We start from the raw sequence: 20,887 nt of genomic DNA, 5'->3' as shown, positions 1-20,887 counted from the left end.
TAGATAGGTTACTACTTCTGTATGAGTAGGGTTTCAGAATCGATAACATGACGGCGAAATTGCTTCACTCTTTGGACATAACACCAGAGTGTTTTTCTGAAAATAATACTACACTGCCGAACCTAATTGGGAACATTTTTAGAAACAATATCGACTTAATAAAATGTCTGGCTCAATTAAGAAATTCTAAACTTCTGAAAGCTCTTTTTCTCTTTTGCCTTCTTTTGCCTTTTCTCTTTTCTCTTTTTTAAATCGCTATTTATTTCAGTTTATCATGCCAAGCAATTTTCTTTTAAACCGCAAAGAGAGCTGACTGAAAAATTGAGATGGATGAGTATGCGATACATCCAGACTCGATATAAGTTTGCAAGGTTGAAGTTTTCTTTGGGGGAAAATTAATGGATTTTCTTTCAGCTGTCTTAGATAAGACAATCCAGATGAAAAATGAACAATAAGAAAAAGTCACCATTTCATTGCTTTTATTAGTATGACTTTCGTCAACTAGGTCTTTTTGCAATAAATACAACAGGAAACACGTCAAAAATCAGTAGGAAGAATTTCGGACAATCATGAATTCAAAACCTATTCGAAACAACTGAAAATATAATCTAAACTGATTGAACTCTTTTAAGCAATAGGAAACAGCGGAAAAGAAACGAAAATCCGCTCTTGGACGTCACAGCTAAAAGAATTTATTTCCATTCAACTTCCCCTTCAGGACTGAATATCAGTATACATTAAACTGTCAAATCCATATTAATTTGTTCTTTTCCGGTAATTAACTAAAAAAAATCCACAAAACAAGTTTTTCAAAGAAAAGTAAAGAGCTCCACTGAACCATAAATGAGCAGATATTAAGTCAAATAATCTTCCAAGCGTAAAACTACCACAAATCACCGTCAGTAAATAAATAAAACCCAAAACGAACAGAAATTACAATAAATAACCGAGCCAAACTTAAAACAAGCAAAACTTACATGTGCAGGGCTGACAACTCCCATGCCTTCTCAAGACCATAAAATAATTTTCAATTTACTGAAAAAGAACCTAAAAACAAACAAATGACCGTGGATTGTCAGTTGAATATAGATTTACTGATATTTATTCCTTAAAGCTTTTGATCATTCTATTCAATAAAGTCGAAAAAGTGAAAACATTAAAATGTATTTTGTTTTCAGCAAAGCGCAAATTATATTCTAGACTCGAGAAGGCGCGAGGTTGTCAGGCCTACTCATGGAATTTTTACTGGTTTTGTGTTTGGCTGGGTTATTTATTATAATTTCTGTTCGTTTTGGGTTTCATTTATTTATTGTTGGTGATTTGGGGTACATTACGCTTGGAAGATTATTTGACTTTATTTTTGCTCATTTTTTCTTCAATGGAATTCTTTATTTTTCTTGGAAAATCTTGTTTTGCAGAAAAATGTTTAAATTAATTTCTGCTCGTTGTTCATTGAAATAGTCTTTTTCGTCGAAACAAAAAATATTTCACATCTTTTCAGTTTCAAACAGTTCATGGTAACGAACTGTAAGTAAGCAGCGATCCGGCTCAATAGTAACCAAAACTCTAAAAACCGTAATTTTGATACCAATAGATACATCAATAGAATCAAATTTTTATGCTGATTTAAAATATATATATTTCATTAAGTTTAGTCTTACCCATCAAAAGTTAGGTGCCTTAGAAAATTTGCCTTATTTTCGAAAAAAGGAGGAAACAGCCCCTAAAAGTCATAGAACTTTAATGAAAATCACACCATCAGATTCAGCGTATTAGAGAACCCCACTAGTCCGATCAAGTAATCCTAGAATATCATAAGAGAGCTCATCTGAACGGAAATTAAAAGTTCTAGTGCCCTTTTTAAGGGACCAAAAAAATGGAAGGCAACTCGCCCCCCTCCCCCGCTCATTTTTTTCTCGAAGCAACTCAATCAAAATTTTGAGATAGCCATTTTGTTCAGCATTGTCGAAAATCTAATAAATATGTCTTTGAGAATGACTTAATCCCCCACAGTTCCCGGGGGAAGGGCTGCAAGTTATGAACTTTGCCCATTGTTTATATAGTATTGGTAAATTGGAAGTATACAGACGTTTCAGGAGGGATGTTTTTTCTGGTGGGGGGGGGGGTCGGAGGATGTGTTTATGGGGGAGGATCTTTCCATGGAGGATGTCTCTGTGGGGGAAGGGACATTCTTATGAAGGGGTTGCCGGGTTTCCCAGCATTATTTAAAAACGATCAGAAATTAAATATAATTTTTTTTTCAACTGAAAGTAAGGAGCAACATTAAAACTTAAAACAAACAGAAATTGTTCCGTATATGAAGGGTTCACCCCTTATTCAATATCTCGCCCTTTACGCTAAATTTTTTTAGTACTTTCAAAAGAGCTATCTATTCTATTTAAGCGGCCTTTGTGATTCAGGGGTTTGTGATTCGAACAAAATTCGAACTTTAGCGTAAAGAGCGAGATATTGACTAGGGTTAACTCAATAATATACGTAATAAATAACAATATAGAAGTATAGAAACAAATATAGAAGTTTGTAACAAATATAGAAGTTCGTTACGTAAGTTAATTTGTAAGTTACGTCATAACAAAATTTCGAGAAAGCGATTTAACCAAAACAATAAAATTATTATGCAAATTTCATTCTAATTATTCATGTACGGTGAGCCAAAATAAAAGCTGTATTAATTCAAAAACGTTCAGAAATTAAATGAAAAAAACAAGTTTTTTTTAACTGAAAGTTAGGAGCGAGATTAAAACTTAAAACTAACAGAAATTGTTCCGTATATGAAAGGGGCTGTCCCCTCCTCGACGCCTCCCTCTTTATGCTAACTTTTAACTCTCTCACACAACTTTATTTTTTAAAACAATAAAAAACTTTTGCGTAAAGAGCGAGGCGTTGAGGAGGGACAGCCCCTTTCATATACGGAATAATTTCTATTCGTTTTAAGTTTCAATGTCGCTCCTTACTTCCAGTTAAAAAAACTGTTTTTATTTAATTCTATAAGAATCCGTAGTTTCGTGATTTGTCGTAATTTTACGCTTGGAAATTTATTTGACTTTATTTTTCCTCATTTTTGGTTTTTAAATCAAAAATAGTTTTAGCTCATTTTTGGTTTTAGCTCATTTTGGAAACGTTTTTAAATCAATTTCTGTTCGTTTTTTATTGACATAGTCTTAAGCATGGAAAAAAATGTTTTATATCTTTTCGGTTTTTTCTATAAGAATCCATAGTTTAGCTTGCTATGTGTATGTTGGAGAACCTTTTGACCAATGTTTAATCCAGACACGTATAGAATTGTTTAATTTAACTTTATACTTCCTCAAGTTCACCTGAAAAAAAAAACAATATCATTCCCAAAAAATTCTATCTATGCTCTTTGACAACCTGATTCCGCTTTACACTATTTTGATTTATTTAAATTGTAAGAGCAAAAGTAGCAATAGAAGCAGCCCCGATAGAATCACCTTAATACTCTTACCTTGCGTAGTAGCAGTAATTGTTGTATCATTAGTAACAGTATGAACTTAGCATCTTTGGTTCCTTCAGCATCCCCTTCAACACACACTGAAAGTTTAAACTTAATACCATCAAAGTATCCTGAAATACCATCAAAGTTCCCTCTTGACAGCCTCTGTGAGCATAGTGTGTTTTGGTTTACCTCCATACAGTTACAGTTTCAATATTTTACAAATTTTTTAGCTTTAGTAGCAGCAGTAGTAGTAGTAACAGTAAAATTAATAGTAGTAGCCTTATCTTTAGTGGCAGTAGGAGTAATAGAGGTAGTAATAATAGTAGCGAAAAAGATTGTTTTACAATGGTCAGCACTGATCATTTGTAAGATTAGCCCTATAAGAAACTGATTAGAGCGAAAACACAAGTTGGTCTCCGAGAGCAAAAGGAAAGAGAGAGAAAACCAGGAAGAATTTTACAAGCTGGACTTGCATCCATGTGCTTTGGAATGGGTTTGAACCCTAGTGCTGTCAATTTCTTGGCTTGGAGTGGGGATCAGTGGTATGACTTTTCAAGCTCAACCACTGTGAGTTTGTGGAGTTTATGGTTAAACAAGGCTATTTTCTAATTTTCATTACTTTGACCACCATGATAGATATAAATTACTGATTATCGATTAACTGTAAGGTTTGGTGCATCTCCTTGCCACTGTGACAAAGAATGTGTCCACTACGGTGATTGCTGTCTCGATGCTGCTCGAAGGTGGTGGAATCAAGGCTCTTACGACGATGCAAGTAAATGGGCATGTCGAAGCATTCATCCTTCAGAAGAAAATATGCAGGAAAAGCTGTTGGTAAGTTATGTTCGATCTGGCTTATAAAAATATTTACTGGAGAAATGTATGATTAATGATGGAAGAAAATTAAAAAAAAACTATACAACGCTCTCCCATATACATGGGACGATTTGTTTTCTTTGAAATGCTAATGTTATTAGGAACTTAAGCTTTAGCGTAAGTGAAATTCTTATAAAGGTTGCAGTTAACATATATATATATATATATATATATATATATATATATATATATATATATATATATATATATATATATATATATATATATATATATATATATATATATATATATATATATATATATATATATATATATATATATATATATATATATATATATATATATATATATATATGTAAGTAATCATACAGTTATTTCATTATGGAAGGATTGGACCGTAAAGGGAAAAACTATGGTTTTACTTGAAACTGAGCTGGTAAGACTTTTTTGAGAATTTAAATTGTATGCACAGAAACATCAATATTATGGCTAGTGAAAGACTATTGAAAGCCTAATAAATATCCTTTTTTCTTCCAGGCTCCCTAATGACTTTTCTGCTCCTAAAAGAACATCCGGTTTTTTTTTTCTTTTTCGTGAGATTTGTGTTTCAGCAAAGTAGTATTTTTTTTAATTTTAGAAACATCAGAAAATATCATTAGTCAGCTTATTTGAGATGGTAGGGTTACCGTTTCCTAAACTTTTAAAGGCAAAAGTGTTATTTCCACATTATTGAAAACGAAGTACAAATCGTCTTCAGTACAGCATATATAAGTCTATGGAGATTTAAGATTGCTTAGGGGGCAGTAGCCCTGCTTTTCTTTGTGGTGATTTATGTTCGTTTTAGCTTTGAAAAGATTATTTATTTATATTTCTACTAATTCTAGGATTTATTAAGGATTTATATCATGACCTATTAGGATATTAGGCCCCAATGATCCATCTGTTATCTTTAAGCTTGATGTAATTATTCGGTTTAGTTTCTGTTCATTTTGGGTTTCGTTTAATAATTGAAAGTAAATTCTGTTCGTTTTTAGTCTGAATTATTGTACGAATTTGTTGGGCCATTTTAATTAATTTATGATCGTTTTTAAGTGGCAAGGGCGTTAATTCTTTTTCGAGGATGTTGTGGAAATCAATAAAGGAAGCTTATATTATTTAACTTCGTTTCTTTGTATTCCTCCTAAGCCTGTTTTTTAATTGGCATACAGTTGTTTTCCACTTCTAAACTTACTTTTTGCCTTTACGTATACCAAAAGCAGCCAATGATGTTCAAAAGGCTTTATTTTATTACTTCAGAAAAAGTTCTTTTTTCTTTAATAAAGTGTTTTTGTAAACCTGATTTTTACATTGGCGTGCACTCCGTTTTCAGTTTTAAATTTATCCTTTTTGGCTTTATGTATATTAATTCAGAACAAGTTCTCATCTTTATAGTCGTCTTAAATCTGTTTTTTTTTTTTACATTGGAGTGCTCACCTTATTTCACCCAGCCCTCAACATAACTTTTTTGACTTTACGAATGCCCCAACACCAAGCAATACTATTCAAGAGGCTTTATTTTATAAATAGGCTCTATTAACTTGGCATACACACCCTTTTCACTCTTAACCTTACTTTTTTCGGATTTACGAATATTAATTCACAACAAACTATTTTCTTTATACTCCTTCTAAATCTGCTTTTTTACATTGGTGTGGACATTATTTTACACTCACAACATTACTTTTTTGACTTGATGTAAACCCCAACAGCAAGCAATACTATTCAAAAGCTATTATTTTATTAATTCAGAACAAGTTCTTTTTCTTTTATAATTCTCCTAAGCCTGTTTTTTACATCGGCGTAAATTTCTTTTCCACTTCTAACCTACTTTTTGGCAATACTTGTGCTCCAACACAATCAATACTATTCAAACGCTATATTTTATTAATTCAGAACAAGTTGTTTTTTCTTTAATAAAAGGTTTTTGTAAACCAGGTTTTTACATCAGGTTTTTACAGGTTTTACACACTCATGTCACTTTTAACCTTATCTGCTTTGGCTTTACGTATCAGATAGTTCGTGGTAACGAACTGTAAGTAAGGAGCGATGCACCTCAATAGTAACCAAAACTCTAAAAAACGAAATTTTGATATTAATAGATATATCAAAAGAATCGGCTTATTATGTTGATTCCCAATATGTACAAATCATTAAGTTTGGTTTGTGTATTAGTAATCGTTAAGTATTTGCTTAAACTTAATTAATTTAGTTTACCCATAAAAAGTTACGAGCCTGACAAAAATTTGCCTGATTTTTGAAAAAGAGGGGAACACCCCTTAAAGGTCAAGGAATATTAATGCAATTTACATCATCAGATTTAGCGTATCCGATAACCCTATTGTAGCAGTTTCAAGTTCACATTTGCAAAGATGTAGAATTTTGTATTTTTTTCTAGAAGAAAGATCAGGAATGTGTGTTTATTATTTATTATTTTTTTCCCCAGGGGTTATCGTACCCGCCCAATAGTCCTAGAATATTAAGAAAGGGCTCGGTCAAACAGAAATTAAAGGTTCTAGTGCCCTTTATAAGTGACTAAAAAGATTGGAGGGCAACTGACTCCCCTCCCACCCACCTTCGTTCCTAAGTGTTACCCGATCAAAATTCTCATATAGCCATTTTGTTCAGCATAGTTGAAAAGCCCAGTAAATATGTCTTTGAGGATAACATAACCCCCACAGCCCCTGGGCAAAAGCTTTGTTAGTCAAAAAATTCACCCATTGTTTACATATAGTATGTCTTATTGGAAAGTATACCGACACTTTTAGGGGGGATTTTCTGCGAGGGGATTTTCTACGGGGATAATTCTCCGTGGAGAGGAAAGTTTCCGGGGGGTGAGCTTTCCAAGGGAAATTTTGTGCTGCAGGAATTTGCCAGGATTCCTATACAAAATGTTTTTTATTTGTCTTACTTTGTCTTCGTCGACCCAATTTTATACGTGGATATATTAATGGATATTGTCCGGGAAAATATTTATCCGGGTTGAAATTGTCTAGATTATCTTTCTGTAGGTAGGGGAGGGGATTTTCCATCGGAAAAATTCTCTATGGGGAGTTTTTCACAGGATAAATTCTCCAGAGAAAATTTTCTGCCCCCTTTCTACTAGGGGGGGGGGGATTTTTTCGAACAAATTTCTAAGGAGGGGAATTTTCGCCATTATTTTAAAAACAATCAGAAATAAAAGTCTTTATGAAATAAAAGTGGGCTAAGAATTTTTTTTTAATCGCCTGCAAGAAATTTTCCAGGGGAAATTTTCAGCAAGAATGGAAGTGTTTGGGGGGACTTTTCCTGGCGGGGGGATCCTCTGAGGGAAAAACTTGAAATGGAGGGATTTGCCGTGAGGGGAAGGAATTTTCCATAGAGGGGAAGCTGGACTTCCCGGGATTTAAAAAAAAAGATCAAACATTAAATTAAAAAACGGGTATCTTCAACTGGAAGTGAGGAACAACATCAAAAATGAAAATGAACAGAAATTATTACGTATATGAGGGGGGCGACCAGTAGTGACCTATCATGAGGTCCAACCAGGACATAATTTATTCATCCTACAGGGCATTTGAAAGCTATAGAATACAGAGCATACAGCCTGAGAGACTAAATCATGTCATTGTTCCAGATTATACAGATTGACTGACTTTCAGACCGGTATCCGAAAACATGCATAACCAGTTTTAAAAGTAGAAAAAGTATATTCTATAAAAATATAGTTCTTAAGGTTTTCAGATATACAAATTCAAATGGTTCAGTTTTTATTTTCATTAAACACCATTTTATAGGCCCTCTTAGAAACGTTTGAAATTGCCACACGTTTATTTTCGCAGAAAACTTCTATTAATAAGACCACAATTGAAGGAATTCTTTTTCAAAGGAAAATGCGAAAAATTGATTTTCCTTGTTGCTCAAGGAATTCTTAGGGTTTGTAATTCTGTAGTAATATAGTTCTTAGGGTTGTCAGATATGCCGATTCAAATGGTTCAGTTTTTTATCTATCTAACACCATTTTCTAAGGCCTTTCGGTCATGTATGAAATTGCTAAAAATACATTTTCACAGAAAACTTATATTAATAATACAACAATTGAAGGAATTTTTTTCAGAGGAAAATACTAAAAATTAATTTTTCTTGTTGCTCAATGATTTCTTAGGGTTTATAATTCCATAGGACTATAGTTCTTAGGGTTTTCAGATATGCTGATTCAAATGGTTCAGTTTTGTTCCTATTTAACACCATTTTCTAGGGCCTCTCGGTAAATTATACAATTTCCATAAAATTATTTTTACAGAAAACTTCTATTAATAAGACCACAATTGAAGGAATTCTTTTTTCAGAGGAAAATGCGAAAAATCGATTTTCCTCGGTAAAATTACGACAAAATTATTTTTACAGAAAACTTCTATTAATAAGACCACAATTGAAGGAATTCTTTTTTCAGAGGAAAATGCGAAATATCGATTTCCCTTGTCGCTCAAGGAATTTTTAGGGTTTATAATTTTATAGGATTATTGTTCTTAGGGTTTCCAGATAAGCCAATTCAAATGGTTCAGTTTTTTGTTTCCATTTAACACCATTTTCTAGGGCCTCACGGCAATGATTGAAATTGCCAAAAATTAACTTTTACAGAAAACTTTGATTAATAAAACCCTCAGAAGAGAACTTGAACTTTCTTTTACTTCTTTGAGAAAATTCAGGATTAAAGTGGAAATTTTTCTCTTCTCGGAAAAATTCGGAAGAGAGCTTGAACTTTTCTTCACTTCTTTCTGGAAGCTCAGAATTAAAGTGGAAATTTTCTCTTTCTGGGGAAAAATTCAGAATCGAAGTATAGCTTTATCTATATTCTAAGGAAAATTTGGGAACAGAACTGGATTTTTTTTTTCTCTTCTGAGAAAATTCAGAACTGAACTTTTTTCTCTTCTTGGAGAAAATCCAGAAATTAACTGTAACTTTTTCTCTCTTTTCTGAGAAAATTCAGAAGAGAACTTGAACTTTTCTTCAATTCTTTGTGAAAACCCAGAATTAAAGTGAAACTTTTTCCTTCTTGGGGAAAAATTCAGAATCAAAGTATAACTTTTTCTATCTTCTACGAAAAGTTCAGAACAGAACAGGAAATTTTTTCTCTTCTTTAAGAAAATTTAGAACTGAAGTGGAAATTTTTGCCCCTCTTCAAGAAAATTTACAAGAGAATTTGAACTTTTAATCAGCAGTGTTAGAGTCATATTTAAATGAATAGTGTGGAAAAGAATCATCCCCAAGTGCTCCCAAATTGCCACAACCCGTTTACTTCAGCATGCCCGCACGCTTACTGAACCCAAAACGAACCTAGCTTAAAAACAGTTAACACATTGTAACCTAGGTAATAGAAAAAAGGTTTATTGTAGGTATTCAGGGTGCGGTAGGTTGGATGTGGGTACCCTGGGTGTGGCAAGCTGAGCTTTCTATGAATTTTCTCATAGAAGTGAAGTAATGTTCAAACTCTCTTCTAAATTTTCTTAAAGAAGAGAAAAAAACGTCGTTTACGTTCTGAATTTTTCCAAACAAGAGAAAAAAAGTTCCACTTCAGTTTTGAATTTTTTCAAAGACGATGAAAATCTAAGTTCTTTTCTGAGTTTTTCCCTAGAATATAAAAAAAGATACACTGAGATTATGAATTTTTCCCCTAGAAGAGAAAAATTTCCACTTTAATTCTGAGTTTTTTCAAAGAAGTAAGAAATGTTCAAGTTCCCTTCTGATGGTTTTATTAATAGAAGTTTTCAGTGAAAATAAATTTTTGACAATCCCAACCATTGCCGAGAGGTCCTAGAAAATGGTGTTAAATGGAAACAAAAACTGAACCATTTGAATTGGCATATCTGAAAACCCTAAGAACTATAATCCTATAAAATTATAAACCCTAAGAATTCCTTGAGTAACAAGGAAAATCGATTTTTCCATTTTCCTCTGAAAAAATAATTCCTTCAATTGTGGTCTTATTAATATAAGTTTTCTGTAAAAATAACTTTGTAGCAATTTTATAAATTACCGAGGGGCCCTAAAAAAGGGTGTTAAATAGGAACAAAACTGAACCATTTGAATCAGCATATCCGAAAACCCTAAGAACTATAGTCCTATAGAATTAAAAACCCTAAGAATTCCTTGACCAACAAGGAAAATCAATGTTTCGCACTTTCCTCTGAAAAAAAGAATTCCTTCAATTGTGCTCATATTAATAAAAGTTTTCTATGAAAATAAATTTGTGGTAATTTAAAACATTGCCGAGAAGCCCTAGAAAATGGTGTTAAATGATAGAGTACCACCACCGGTTCAGCCACATAAGTAAAAATAAAAAAATAAAGTTGAATAATTTCCAAGTAAAAAAAACAGTAAAAAAAGGAGGTGTTACTACAAAAATTATATTTCTAATAGTAAAAATCGCGACTAGCATTTCTATATCATTCTCATTTCTTATTTCGAAAAATATTAAATGTGATTTTTTAAAGTATATTTCAAGTCATTTTAAGACATAAAAAAGTTGAAAAATTCTATGTTAAAAAAAGCTAAAATTTTTTACAAAAACAAAGTTAAATTAATAAGTGCAAAAAAAAGAGGGGTAAAAAGTTGGGGGAGGTGCATAAGCGTCCTTGGGGCTGGGGCATTGGCTGACTCAGAGTTGTCGTATCATTACCTATTATATATACGACTTTTTGTAGGAAGAATTTGTAGTAGCTCCAACAGTATACCCACTATGGGCGTCGTCAAATCCATAACCCTCTCACTACTGGATTTCTAAGGATTACTCTAGATATCTAAGGTTTGTTTTGGGTTTCTATATTATAATTCTATTCTCGGCGCCTTTTAATATAATGCATCTAAAATCCCACTTTAGAATCGCTTAATATAGGATTCCTATAAAAATATAAAATTGGTTTCATCCAACCGAAAAAAAATTTATTCACTTAACTATCAATGGATTCACCTTGTCACCTGTCATACAGATATTTGAAAATGATATGCCGCCCGATACTGAAAAAAAACAAAACAGTTTTTCTACTTTTAAAACTGGTTATGCATGTTCTCGGATACCGGTCTGTAAGAAGGTCAATGGGTGCATAATCTAGAAAAATTGCATGATTTAGTCCCTCAAGCTGTATGGTTTGTATTCGATAGCATTGAAAGGCCCTGAAGGATGAATAAACTATTTCCCAGTTGTACCTCATGATAGATTACAACTGTTACCCTTTCATCAATACCTCTATCTTTACGCTATTTAAAGAAATTGTTAACTAATCATTTTCTTTGATTAGTGAAGTGGGAAAATGTCTCTAGTATTTGCAATAACGACATTTCCTGAAAATACTTAAGATGCGTGCGATTATTTATACAGTCGTTTATTATTATCAACAACAACAGCATATCATTATTTTTTGTGTATTACAGTTTTAAAGCAAAGAAAAACAAGTTCAGGTATTTATTATTCCAGCACTCCGAAACATTGTTTTGTCAGCTTTTATTTTGTTCCCAAGGAAGCTTTTTTGTGCCCCTACCTCATATTACAGAGCCTAAAATCAGTGTGCTTTCCAGAGAAAATTTTACACAGGGAGGAGGGGAACTTTACAAAAATCAATATGCAAATTTTGCTTTAATTTGCCATGTATGGTGAGCCAAATTCGAACCCCAATTAGTTGAAAAGCGTTCAGAAATTAAATAAAAATAACAAGTTTTTTAACTGAAAGTATGGAGCAACATTAAAATTTAGAATGAACAGAAGCTTCTTCGTATATGAAAGGGGCTGTCCCCTCCTTAACGCCCTTCTTCACGGTAAGGTTTGACTCTTTGTCAAAACGCTACTATTTAAAGTAACAAAAAGTTTGACTCTGTCAAAACTCTACTTTTTAAGGTAATAAAAAACTTTAGCTTAAAAAGTGGGACGTTGACGAAAGGACAACCCCTTTTAGGAAAGGATTAATTTCGATTCGTTTTAGGTTTTAATGTCGCTCCTTACTGTCAGTTAAAAAAATCTTTTTTTTATATATTAATTGAGAGCAAATTATTTTCTTTATATTCCTCTTAAATCTAGCTTTTTACATTAGATTGCACACCTTTTTTACTCCCAACAATACTTTTTCGACTTCATGTTTACCCCGACAGCAGGCAATACTATTCAAGAGGCTTTATTTTATTAATTCAGAATATGTTCTTTTTCTTTATATTCGTCTTAAGCCCAGTTTTACACTGGCATACACTCCTTTTCCACTTCTAACCTTACTTTTTGGCTTAGCGTATACTCCAACACAACCGATACTATTCAAATTGCTTTCTTTTATTAATTCCAAACAAGTTCTTTTTTTTATATTCCTTTTCCATACCTAAAGAGATTCTCTCTATCACTATCTTTCAGGCTCTTTAAGACCAAAAATTTTTTCCATTTTGTACTAGTCATTTACACTTCTTTTTCTTACAAATTCGTTCATCTTGTAGCCCCACAATGATGCTACAGGAAAACCCTGAAGGACCTTTCCAGACCTACAGGGCTTCCCCGACGACGACTTTTGGACCGCAGAACAAGTTGTCTTTTTCTTTAATTCTAAGATTTTAAGAGGGCTTGCCCAATCACTGTACTTTTGGCACTTTTGGACATTTTGGAAAATTTGGAAAAATTTGAAAAAAAGGACTTTTGGAAAATTCGCACAATCCTATTTGTTTTTGTTTTACTGGTCATTAGAATTTTCTTACAAGAATTTTCTTACAAGAATTTTCTTAGCTCATATAACACCACATTAATAAAAATAAATCTTTATGTTATTATTTTTTCGAACACCTCCTCTTTTCTTTAATTATTGTATACTTACAAAAGCCTCCTCTACGACTTTGTACCACAAAGCAAGTCATATCTTTCTTTAACTTTTTTTTACCTACAGGGGGCCTCCCCATCACTCTTTTCAAGCGCTTTTGGATCGCAAAAACTATTCGTTTTTGTTTACTATCCATTAAACTTATTTTTTTACATCTATTTTTTTAAAGTTTTATTTGAAACTCCTTTATATCGATTACTTTAATTTTTCTTCAAGATTTTAATGTTTTATCCGGGATATGCGAGCGAATTGGCATTTTTTTTAACTCAGAGCCTTGAGCATTCCACACTTACATCAAGCCTCCCCCTGCTCTATTTCAAGGGCTGTTTTAAGTTTAAGTTTTAAAATATTTTAGATTTAAACTTTTACTTTTGATATATTTAAGTCTTATAGTTTTATGATTATTAGTTTTTAATGTTTTAGTTTTAAAGGTTTAGTTTTAAACTTCTAGATTTAAGGTTTTACTTTCAAAGTTTTAGTGATATAGTCTTAGTTTTAAAGCTTAGTTTTAAAGTAATAGTTTTGAAGTTTTTATATTAAAGTTTTATTATTCCAGTTTTAAATTTTACACTCAAGTAGCATCATAAAGATTAAATACATATTAATTTTATTATTTTTCGAACAATCTTTGTCTTTTGTTGAATATTTCCAGACCTAAAGAAGGGCTCCTCTATGACTTTTGGACCAAAGAACAAGTCCTCTTTTTCTTTTAACATTTCCATACTTTTAGGGGGCCTCTCCATCTCTCTATTTCAAGTAATGTTATACTGCAATATTTCTTGGTTGGACTTGTCTGAACATATGAATTAGAGTAGTTAGCTGCCTGTTCGGTGTTTTTAGATTTAGGTTTTCTAGTTCTTTGTGGGGGGTTGGCTTTTCGAGGCTTATTGTTTGAGATGTTTACTTCGGTATTTAGTGGGTTGACTTGTCTGGAAATTAAGATAGGGTCTTTTCTGAGCTAATTTTCTTAGACTTTCTTAGGTGTATCGTGTCTGAAATGTATGGTAAAACTTATCTAAATCGTGAGAAAGCCTTTCAATGATTCTTGACTGAGAAACTATACCTGAAAGTTGAAAAAATAAAATTCAAAACATTAATAATGAAACAGCAATTCAAAATAATAAATAGTAAATTCCAAGCTCTAAAATAAAAAAATAAAACACTGAATTCAAAAATATAATATGCTAAAACATTAAAAAACAAAATTTCAAAAAAAGATAAAACAAAAGAGGGAAGGCTGCTTCAATCAAACTAATAGAAGAGAGATTGTTTTAACAAGACTTTAAGGAACTTTAGCCGTTTTCAAGTTAAGTTTTCTGCTCTTAAGCTAGCTTAGCTTTACCGCTTTTACCTTAGGTTATTTTAGATTAGGTTGTCTAAATTACAGCTGCTTTCCACACCTTCTGATACCGGTTGGGACCCAGTATCACAAATTGCGAGGTAGGTGACATTTGTCAAGTGCACCATACACTATTGGAAAGCTCAGGGATCTGAGTTTAAAAAATGCCAATTCGTGCGCATGCCCCGGATAAAACATTAAAATCTTGAAGAAAAATTAAAAGTAATTGATTTAAAAGAGTTTCAACTAATACTTAAAAAAATTAAAACTAGATTTAAAAATAAGTTTAATGACTATTAAACGAGAAACGAATAGTATTTGCGGTTGAAAAGGGATTGAAAAAAGTTATGGGGAGGTCCCCTGTAGTTATGGAAATGTTAAAGAAAGCTCCAAAAGAGCCTGAAATACACTGATGTGGCAAGTCCTCTTAAAACCTCGGAATGTTAAAGAAAAAGAGAACTAGCTTTGTAGTCCCAATACATGGTGGGGGAGCCCTGTAGATCTAAAAAGGTCCTAGAGGGTTTTCCTGCAGCATCATTGGGGTGCTAGATGGGTGTATGAATTTGTAAAAAAAAAAAGTTTAATGACTATTAAAAAACGAATAGGATTTGTGGTCTAAAAGTGTCTGAAATAAGATATAAAGAAAAAGAACTTGTTTGAAATTAATAAAAAAAAGCTGTTTGAATAGTATTGGCTGTGTTGGAGTGTACGAAAAGCCAAAAAGCAAAATTAGAAGATAAAAAGGAGTGGGTGCCAATGTAAAAAACGGGTTTAGGAGGAAAATAAAGAAATTGAACTTGTTATGAATTAATAAAATAAAGCCTTTTGAATAGTATTGCTTAGAATCGGAGTAAACTTGAAGTTCAAAAAGTAATGTTGGGAATGAAAAATGTGTGTACTCTGATTTAAAAAAAAACAGATTTAGGAGCAGTATAGAGAAAAAAATTGTTCTGAATTAATATACGTAAAGCAAAAAATGATAAGGTTAAAAGTGAAAAGAGTGTGTATGTCAATGTAAAAACATGGTTTACAAAAAACGGAACTTGTTCTGAATTAATAGAATAAAGTGTTTTGAATAGTATTGGTTGTGTTGGAATATACGTAAATCCAAAAAGTAGGTTAGAAATGGGAAAGGAGCGTACAAAAATGTAAAAAACGGTTTAGGAGAAACATAAAAGAAAAAGAAATTGTTCTGAATTAATAGAATAAAACGTTTTGAATAGTACTGCTTGGTGTCGGGGGATATATAAAGTCAGAAAAGCAATGTTGGAAGTCAAAAGATGTGCACACGAATGTAAAAAAGCAGATTTAGGAGAAATATAAAGAAAAGAGCTTGTTGTGAATTAATATGGGCAAAGCCGAAAAAAGTAAGGTTAAAGGTGAAAAGGATGTATACGCCAATTTAATAAGGTCTATTAATAAAAAAAAAGCCTTCCGAATAGTATTGCTTGATGTTGGAACGTAAAAAACGATGTTGGCACAATATAATATTTATTTATTTTTTGGTTTTGGTTTTAGACCAGGGCACTTCGTATAGAAGGAGTTGTCGTAGAAGATTCAAAAAGGGCTCATTTGATTGGAAATTGAGAGAGCTAGGGTCCTTTTAATAGTCGAAAGTGATTGGGGGAAAATAGCCCCTCCTCACGCACATCATTTCCCCTACCACTCAAACATTGATCAAACAAATCAAACCGATCAAACATTTTATGTAGCCATTTTATTCAACGTAAATAGTATCCCCCTAGGCACTTCAAAGACATCCCTAAGGAAATTAACACAAGAAAATTAACATATGTTTGATGGTTATGTGATTTGTTATTTATGGTTGTTGGTTGTTACTTGTTGTTTGATGTTTGTCGGTTGTTGGTTATGAGGGTTGGTTATGTGGTTTGATGGTTATGAATGTTGGTTATGTGATTTGTTGTTTCTTGGCTATGTTATGTTGATGTTTGTTGGTTGTTGGTTGTTGTTTGATGGTTATGTTGTTTGGTGTTTGTTGGTTATGTTGTTTGATGGTTGTGAATGTTTGTTATGTTACGTTGGTTATGTAATTTGTTGTTTGTTGGTTATGTTTCTTGGTTATGTTGGTTGTTGTTTGATGGTTATGTTTGATGGTTATGTTGGTTACGTTATGATTATTATGTTTGTTGGTTATGTTGTTTGATGTTTGTTGGTTATGTTGTTTGATGGTTGTTGTTTGTTGGTTATTTTGGTTATGTGATTTCATGGATATGTTGTTTGATGGATATGATGGTTATGCGATTTGATGGTTATGTTTGTTGTTGTTGTTTGATGGTTTTGTTTGTTATGTTGGTTATGTGATTTGATGGTTATGTTCGTTGTTGTTGTTTGATGGTTATTGTTGGTTATGTTATGTTGATGTTGTTTCCTGGTTATGTTATGTTGATGTTGTTTGATGTTTAACATTGGTTATGTTATGTTGATGTTGTTTCATGGTTATGTTGTTTCTTGGTTATGTTATGTTTGTTGGTTATCTTGTTTGATGGTTATGTTATTGTGTTTATGGTTATGTGGTCTGATGTTATATTATGATGATGTTATTCCTGCAGCATCATTGGGGTGCTAGAGGGGTGTATGAATTTGTAAAAAAAAAAGTTTAATGACTATTAAAAAACGAATAGGATTTGTGGTCTAAAAGTGTCTGAAATAAGGTATAAAGAAAAAGAACTTGTTTGAAATTAATAAAAAAAAGCTGTTTGAATAGTATTGGCTGTGTTGGAGTGTACGAAAAGTTGTTGGCTATGTCATGTTGATGGTTATTTTTGGTTATGTTGTTTGTTGGTTATGTTATGCTGATGTTTGTTGGTTATGTTATGTTGATGTTGTTTGATGGTTATTTTATGGTTATGTTATGTTGATATGATGTTATTGTTGGCTATGTTATGTTGATGTTGTTTGATGTTTGTTGTTGGTTATGTTATGTTTATGTTGTTTCATGGTTATGTTGTTTCTTCGTTATGTCATGTTTGTTGGTTATGTTGTTTGATGGTTATCGTTGGTTATGTTATGTTGATGTTGTATGATGTTATATTTGTTTATTTTGTTTGATGGTTATGTTGTTATGTTGATGGTTATTTGGTTATATGTTATGTTATGTGTGTGTTATGTTACTGTTGGTTATGTTATGTTGATGGTTATTGTTGGCTATGTTATGTTGATATTGTTGGTTGGTTATATTATGTTATGTTGTTTGTTGGTTATGTTATGTTGATGTTGTTTGATGGTTATGTTGTTATGTTGATGTTGTTTGATGGTTATGTTATGTTGATGTTATGCTATTGCTGGTTATGTTATGTTGATGTTGTTTCATGGATATGTTGTTTCTTGGTTATGTTGTTGTTTGATGGTTATTGATGGTTATGTTGATGTTATGTTATGTTTTCTTGTTGTTTATGTTATGCTGATTTTGTTTGATGGTTGTGTTGTTATGTTTGTTGGTTATGTTGATGTTATGTTATGTTGTTATGTTGATGTTGATTGATGTTGTTTCTTGGTTATGTTATATTCTTTGATGTTTTTTGGTTATGTTATGTTATCTTATGTCGATGTTGTTTCTTGGTTATTTTGTTTGTTGGTTATGTTTAAGATGTTGTCTGATGTTTGTTGGATGTGTTGGTAGAAGTTGTTGGTTATGTTGATGTTTGTTCGTTATGTTAAATTTTTTCATGGTTATGTTATGTTGATGTTTTTTTAGTTTTATGTTGGCTATGTTGTTTTGTTATGTTTGTTGGTTATGTTGTTTGATCGTTAGGTTGTTATGTTGATGATTATGTGGTTTGATGTTATGTTATGTTATTATATTATGTTTGATGGTTATGTTGCTTGATGTTTCATGGTTTTGTTAATCTTCGTTATGTTTGCAGGATATATTTGAAATAAATGATGTTTCTAGGCTAGATTTCTAGCGCATGTAATGGTGCTAGGCAAGAGCGTGTCTAGACACGTTCCTGGTGGCTGAAATCCCCGCGATGTTTCTAGGCAAAGTTCCCAGGTGGATGATATCCCCGCGATGATTTTCTAGACACATCCACAGGTGGCTGAACTCCCCCTCCCCCCCGCGTTGTTACTAGGCAAAATTCCCAGGAACTAGAAATCCCCTATGATGAACAAATAAACTTTCAAATGGGGATAAATCCATTTATTTAGACAGTGAAAAACAGGCACAAAAGTCCAGATATTTCGGTCACATATACAGCGACCGTCTTCAGTAGAAATACTTCAATAGTATTTCTACTGAAGACGGTCGCTGTATATGTGACCGAAATATTTGGACTTTTGTACCTGTTTTTCACTGTCTAAATAAATGGATTTATCTCCATTTGAAAGTTTATTTGTTCGTCTTAGAACGGCAGTGTGGTCTAAGAAAACAACACCTAATTTGAAGGTGTTATGTCGAAAATACCCCTACGATGCTTTTTTAGACAAAATTCCCAGGTGGTTGAACTCCCCCCCCCCGTTGTTTCTAGACAAATTTCACCGGTGGCTGAAATCCCCCGCGATGTTTTTCTAAGCAAAAACATACCTCCCCCTAGGCTTACTGAATATAGCAGTGTCACGCTGCAGGAGCCTTCTGATAATAACTTTAGCTATTAACTTCATGATTTTCATTAACTCTCTATTAACGTTTTCTATAAAAAATTGTACAAAAAATTTCAAAACATTTTTTATTTTCAAAAATACAATAATATTAATAACGTGGTTGTCTCACTATTTTTACATAATGATTCAAATCATTATCACTTATATATTTTACAGTTTCCTTTAAATGTTCTTCGTTTCATTTAATTCTACGCGTATAATAAGGATAATATAGAGCAAGTATACAGTTTGACTACAGATATACATACGCTAAAAAAACATTTAAAGGAAACTGTGAAATATATTAGTGACAATGATTTGAATCATTATGTAAAAATAGTGAGAAAACCAAAGTAGTGTAGCTACAATACTTACAACAAGACAGCCCCCCGCCATACAACAAGACAAGTATAGTGTTAATCTAAGATAGCAGACAGATAGGACATCTATTGGAGGTTCTTTGTGCGGGGTCACCACTTTTAAAGGAAAAATGGCGCAAAGAGTTGCTATGCCACTTACTGGAGGGGGACGATCCCTCTTTGGCCCCAAATTAGTCGGATTTCCACGGTTACTCCAACGGTTCTTTTATACTAACGTGATCGGGTGGTCTATAGCCACATTTAAACCCAAAGTTTACCGAAAAGATTTTCTAATTAACCCTTTAGTCTCGACCTAAGCTGAAAAGTAAAATAGGTACATAGAAAAATTCTTACTATATTCACAGTCACACGTATAAAATGAACTGAACTGAAAAAAGGACAAATTCTCCCAGCCCGCTAACCGCAGCACGCGGTGGGGGTTACTAGGGGTGGTAAATGAATCTTTCCCGCCAATACCAGGGCTCCTAATATACTGGCCAATCTCCCTAACTGCGCACTTTTTTCCCTCGTGGTGAACTAAAAACGTATGCCGTTAAGAGGACCCAAAATGGCGTCAAAAAATAATAGAAAAATTAACATTTATTACTTAAAGAAGGAAAATAATGAAGGGGCCCAAAGAAATGAATCTGGGAGGGGCATTTATCTGAAAAACTGGGACCAAGGGTTCCAACACCTCCCCCCTAAGATAAATGGCCCACATCCCTGTTGGATTGGCTGGAAATTCAAACAAAATATTAAACTAAACACTAAAGTTCCTTTTTATCTTCCTCTGGTCTTCCAGGTTCATTTCTTCCTGAGAGCTCCTGCCTTGCGAGGGTTTCTGCCCTGCCGAGTAGTATGGGGTACTATGAAGTTTTCCTCATCTTTCAGCAGCCTTTCTTCCTCCTCCGTTGGAAATAATTGTAGGATGTCTTCCTCGGGACTCGTAGAAATTCATTGTGCACAACACAAATCAAAAACAAAAATTTTCTTGCTCTTACGAATTTACATTTGAGAGGAGCAGAGAGTCAATTTCTGGCACATGTGATGATGCCAGCCATCGTGAAAAATTGGCTGCACTAGCCTATTAATTTCCATCTAGGGAAGCAACCCAAAATCTCGATAAAAAAGTAAATTGCCCCTTGGCATAATTTAAAATAGGCTAAGGCTGAAAATACACAGGCCTGTGAAAACGATAAGGGTACAGGGAAATGAAGTAAAATTTTGAGTGAACCATGAATCGCTTTTCTCTGGGTTCCCTCCCCTAAGATAATCGAATAAATAATGCTCGGTGATGAGGGATGAAAATAATATTGAAGACTGGAAAGACAAGGCTTCAGTAATAGGATCACAACTTGTCCGCCAGTTGTGCATTGAGGAAAAGGGCTATCTTTCACGTCTTCCCGCAGGGGAT

At 32.9% G+C, this 20,887-nt stretch overlaps 1 protein-coding gene across 4 annotated transcripts in view; it reads left to right on the top strand.

The window, feature by feature from the left end:
• Nucleotides 1-20,887, top strand: part of LOC148940024 (uncharacterized) — a 318,671-nt gene that overhangs the window by 236,822 nt on the left and 60,962 nt on the right. For all 4 annotated transcript variants that reach the window (XM_089105703.1, XM_089105704.1, XM_089105702.1 and 1 more), the window contains one exon: nucleotides 4,147-4,312. In XM_089105703.1, coding sequence (XP_088961829.1) covers nucleotides 4,147-4,312 — 166 coding nt within the window. The remainder of the gene's footprint in view (nucleotides 1-4,146; nucleotides 4,313-20,887) is intronic.

The sequence above is a fragment of the Artemia sp. Qi Xiang Cuo genome, chromosome 20, assembly GCF_049724085.1.
Source record: "Artemia sp. Qi Xiang Cuo chromosome 20, ASM4972408v1, whole genome shotgun sequence".
Taxonomy (NCBI): Eukaryota; Metazoa; Arthropoda; class Branchiopoda; order Anostraca; family Artemiidae; genus Artemia; species Artemia sp. Qi Xiang Cuo.
The sequence above is the reverse complement of the archived record's forward strand: the minus strand, read 5'-3'. Positions and strand labels throughout refer to the sequence as shown.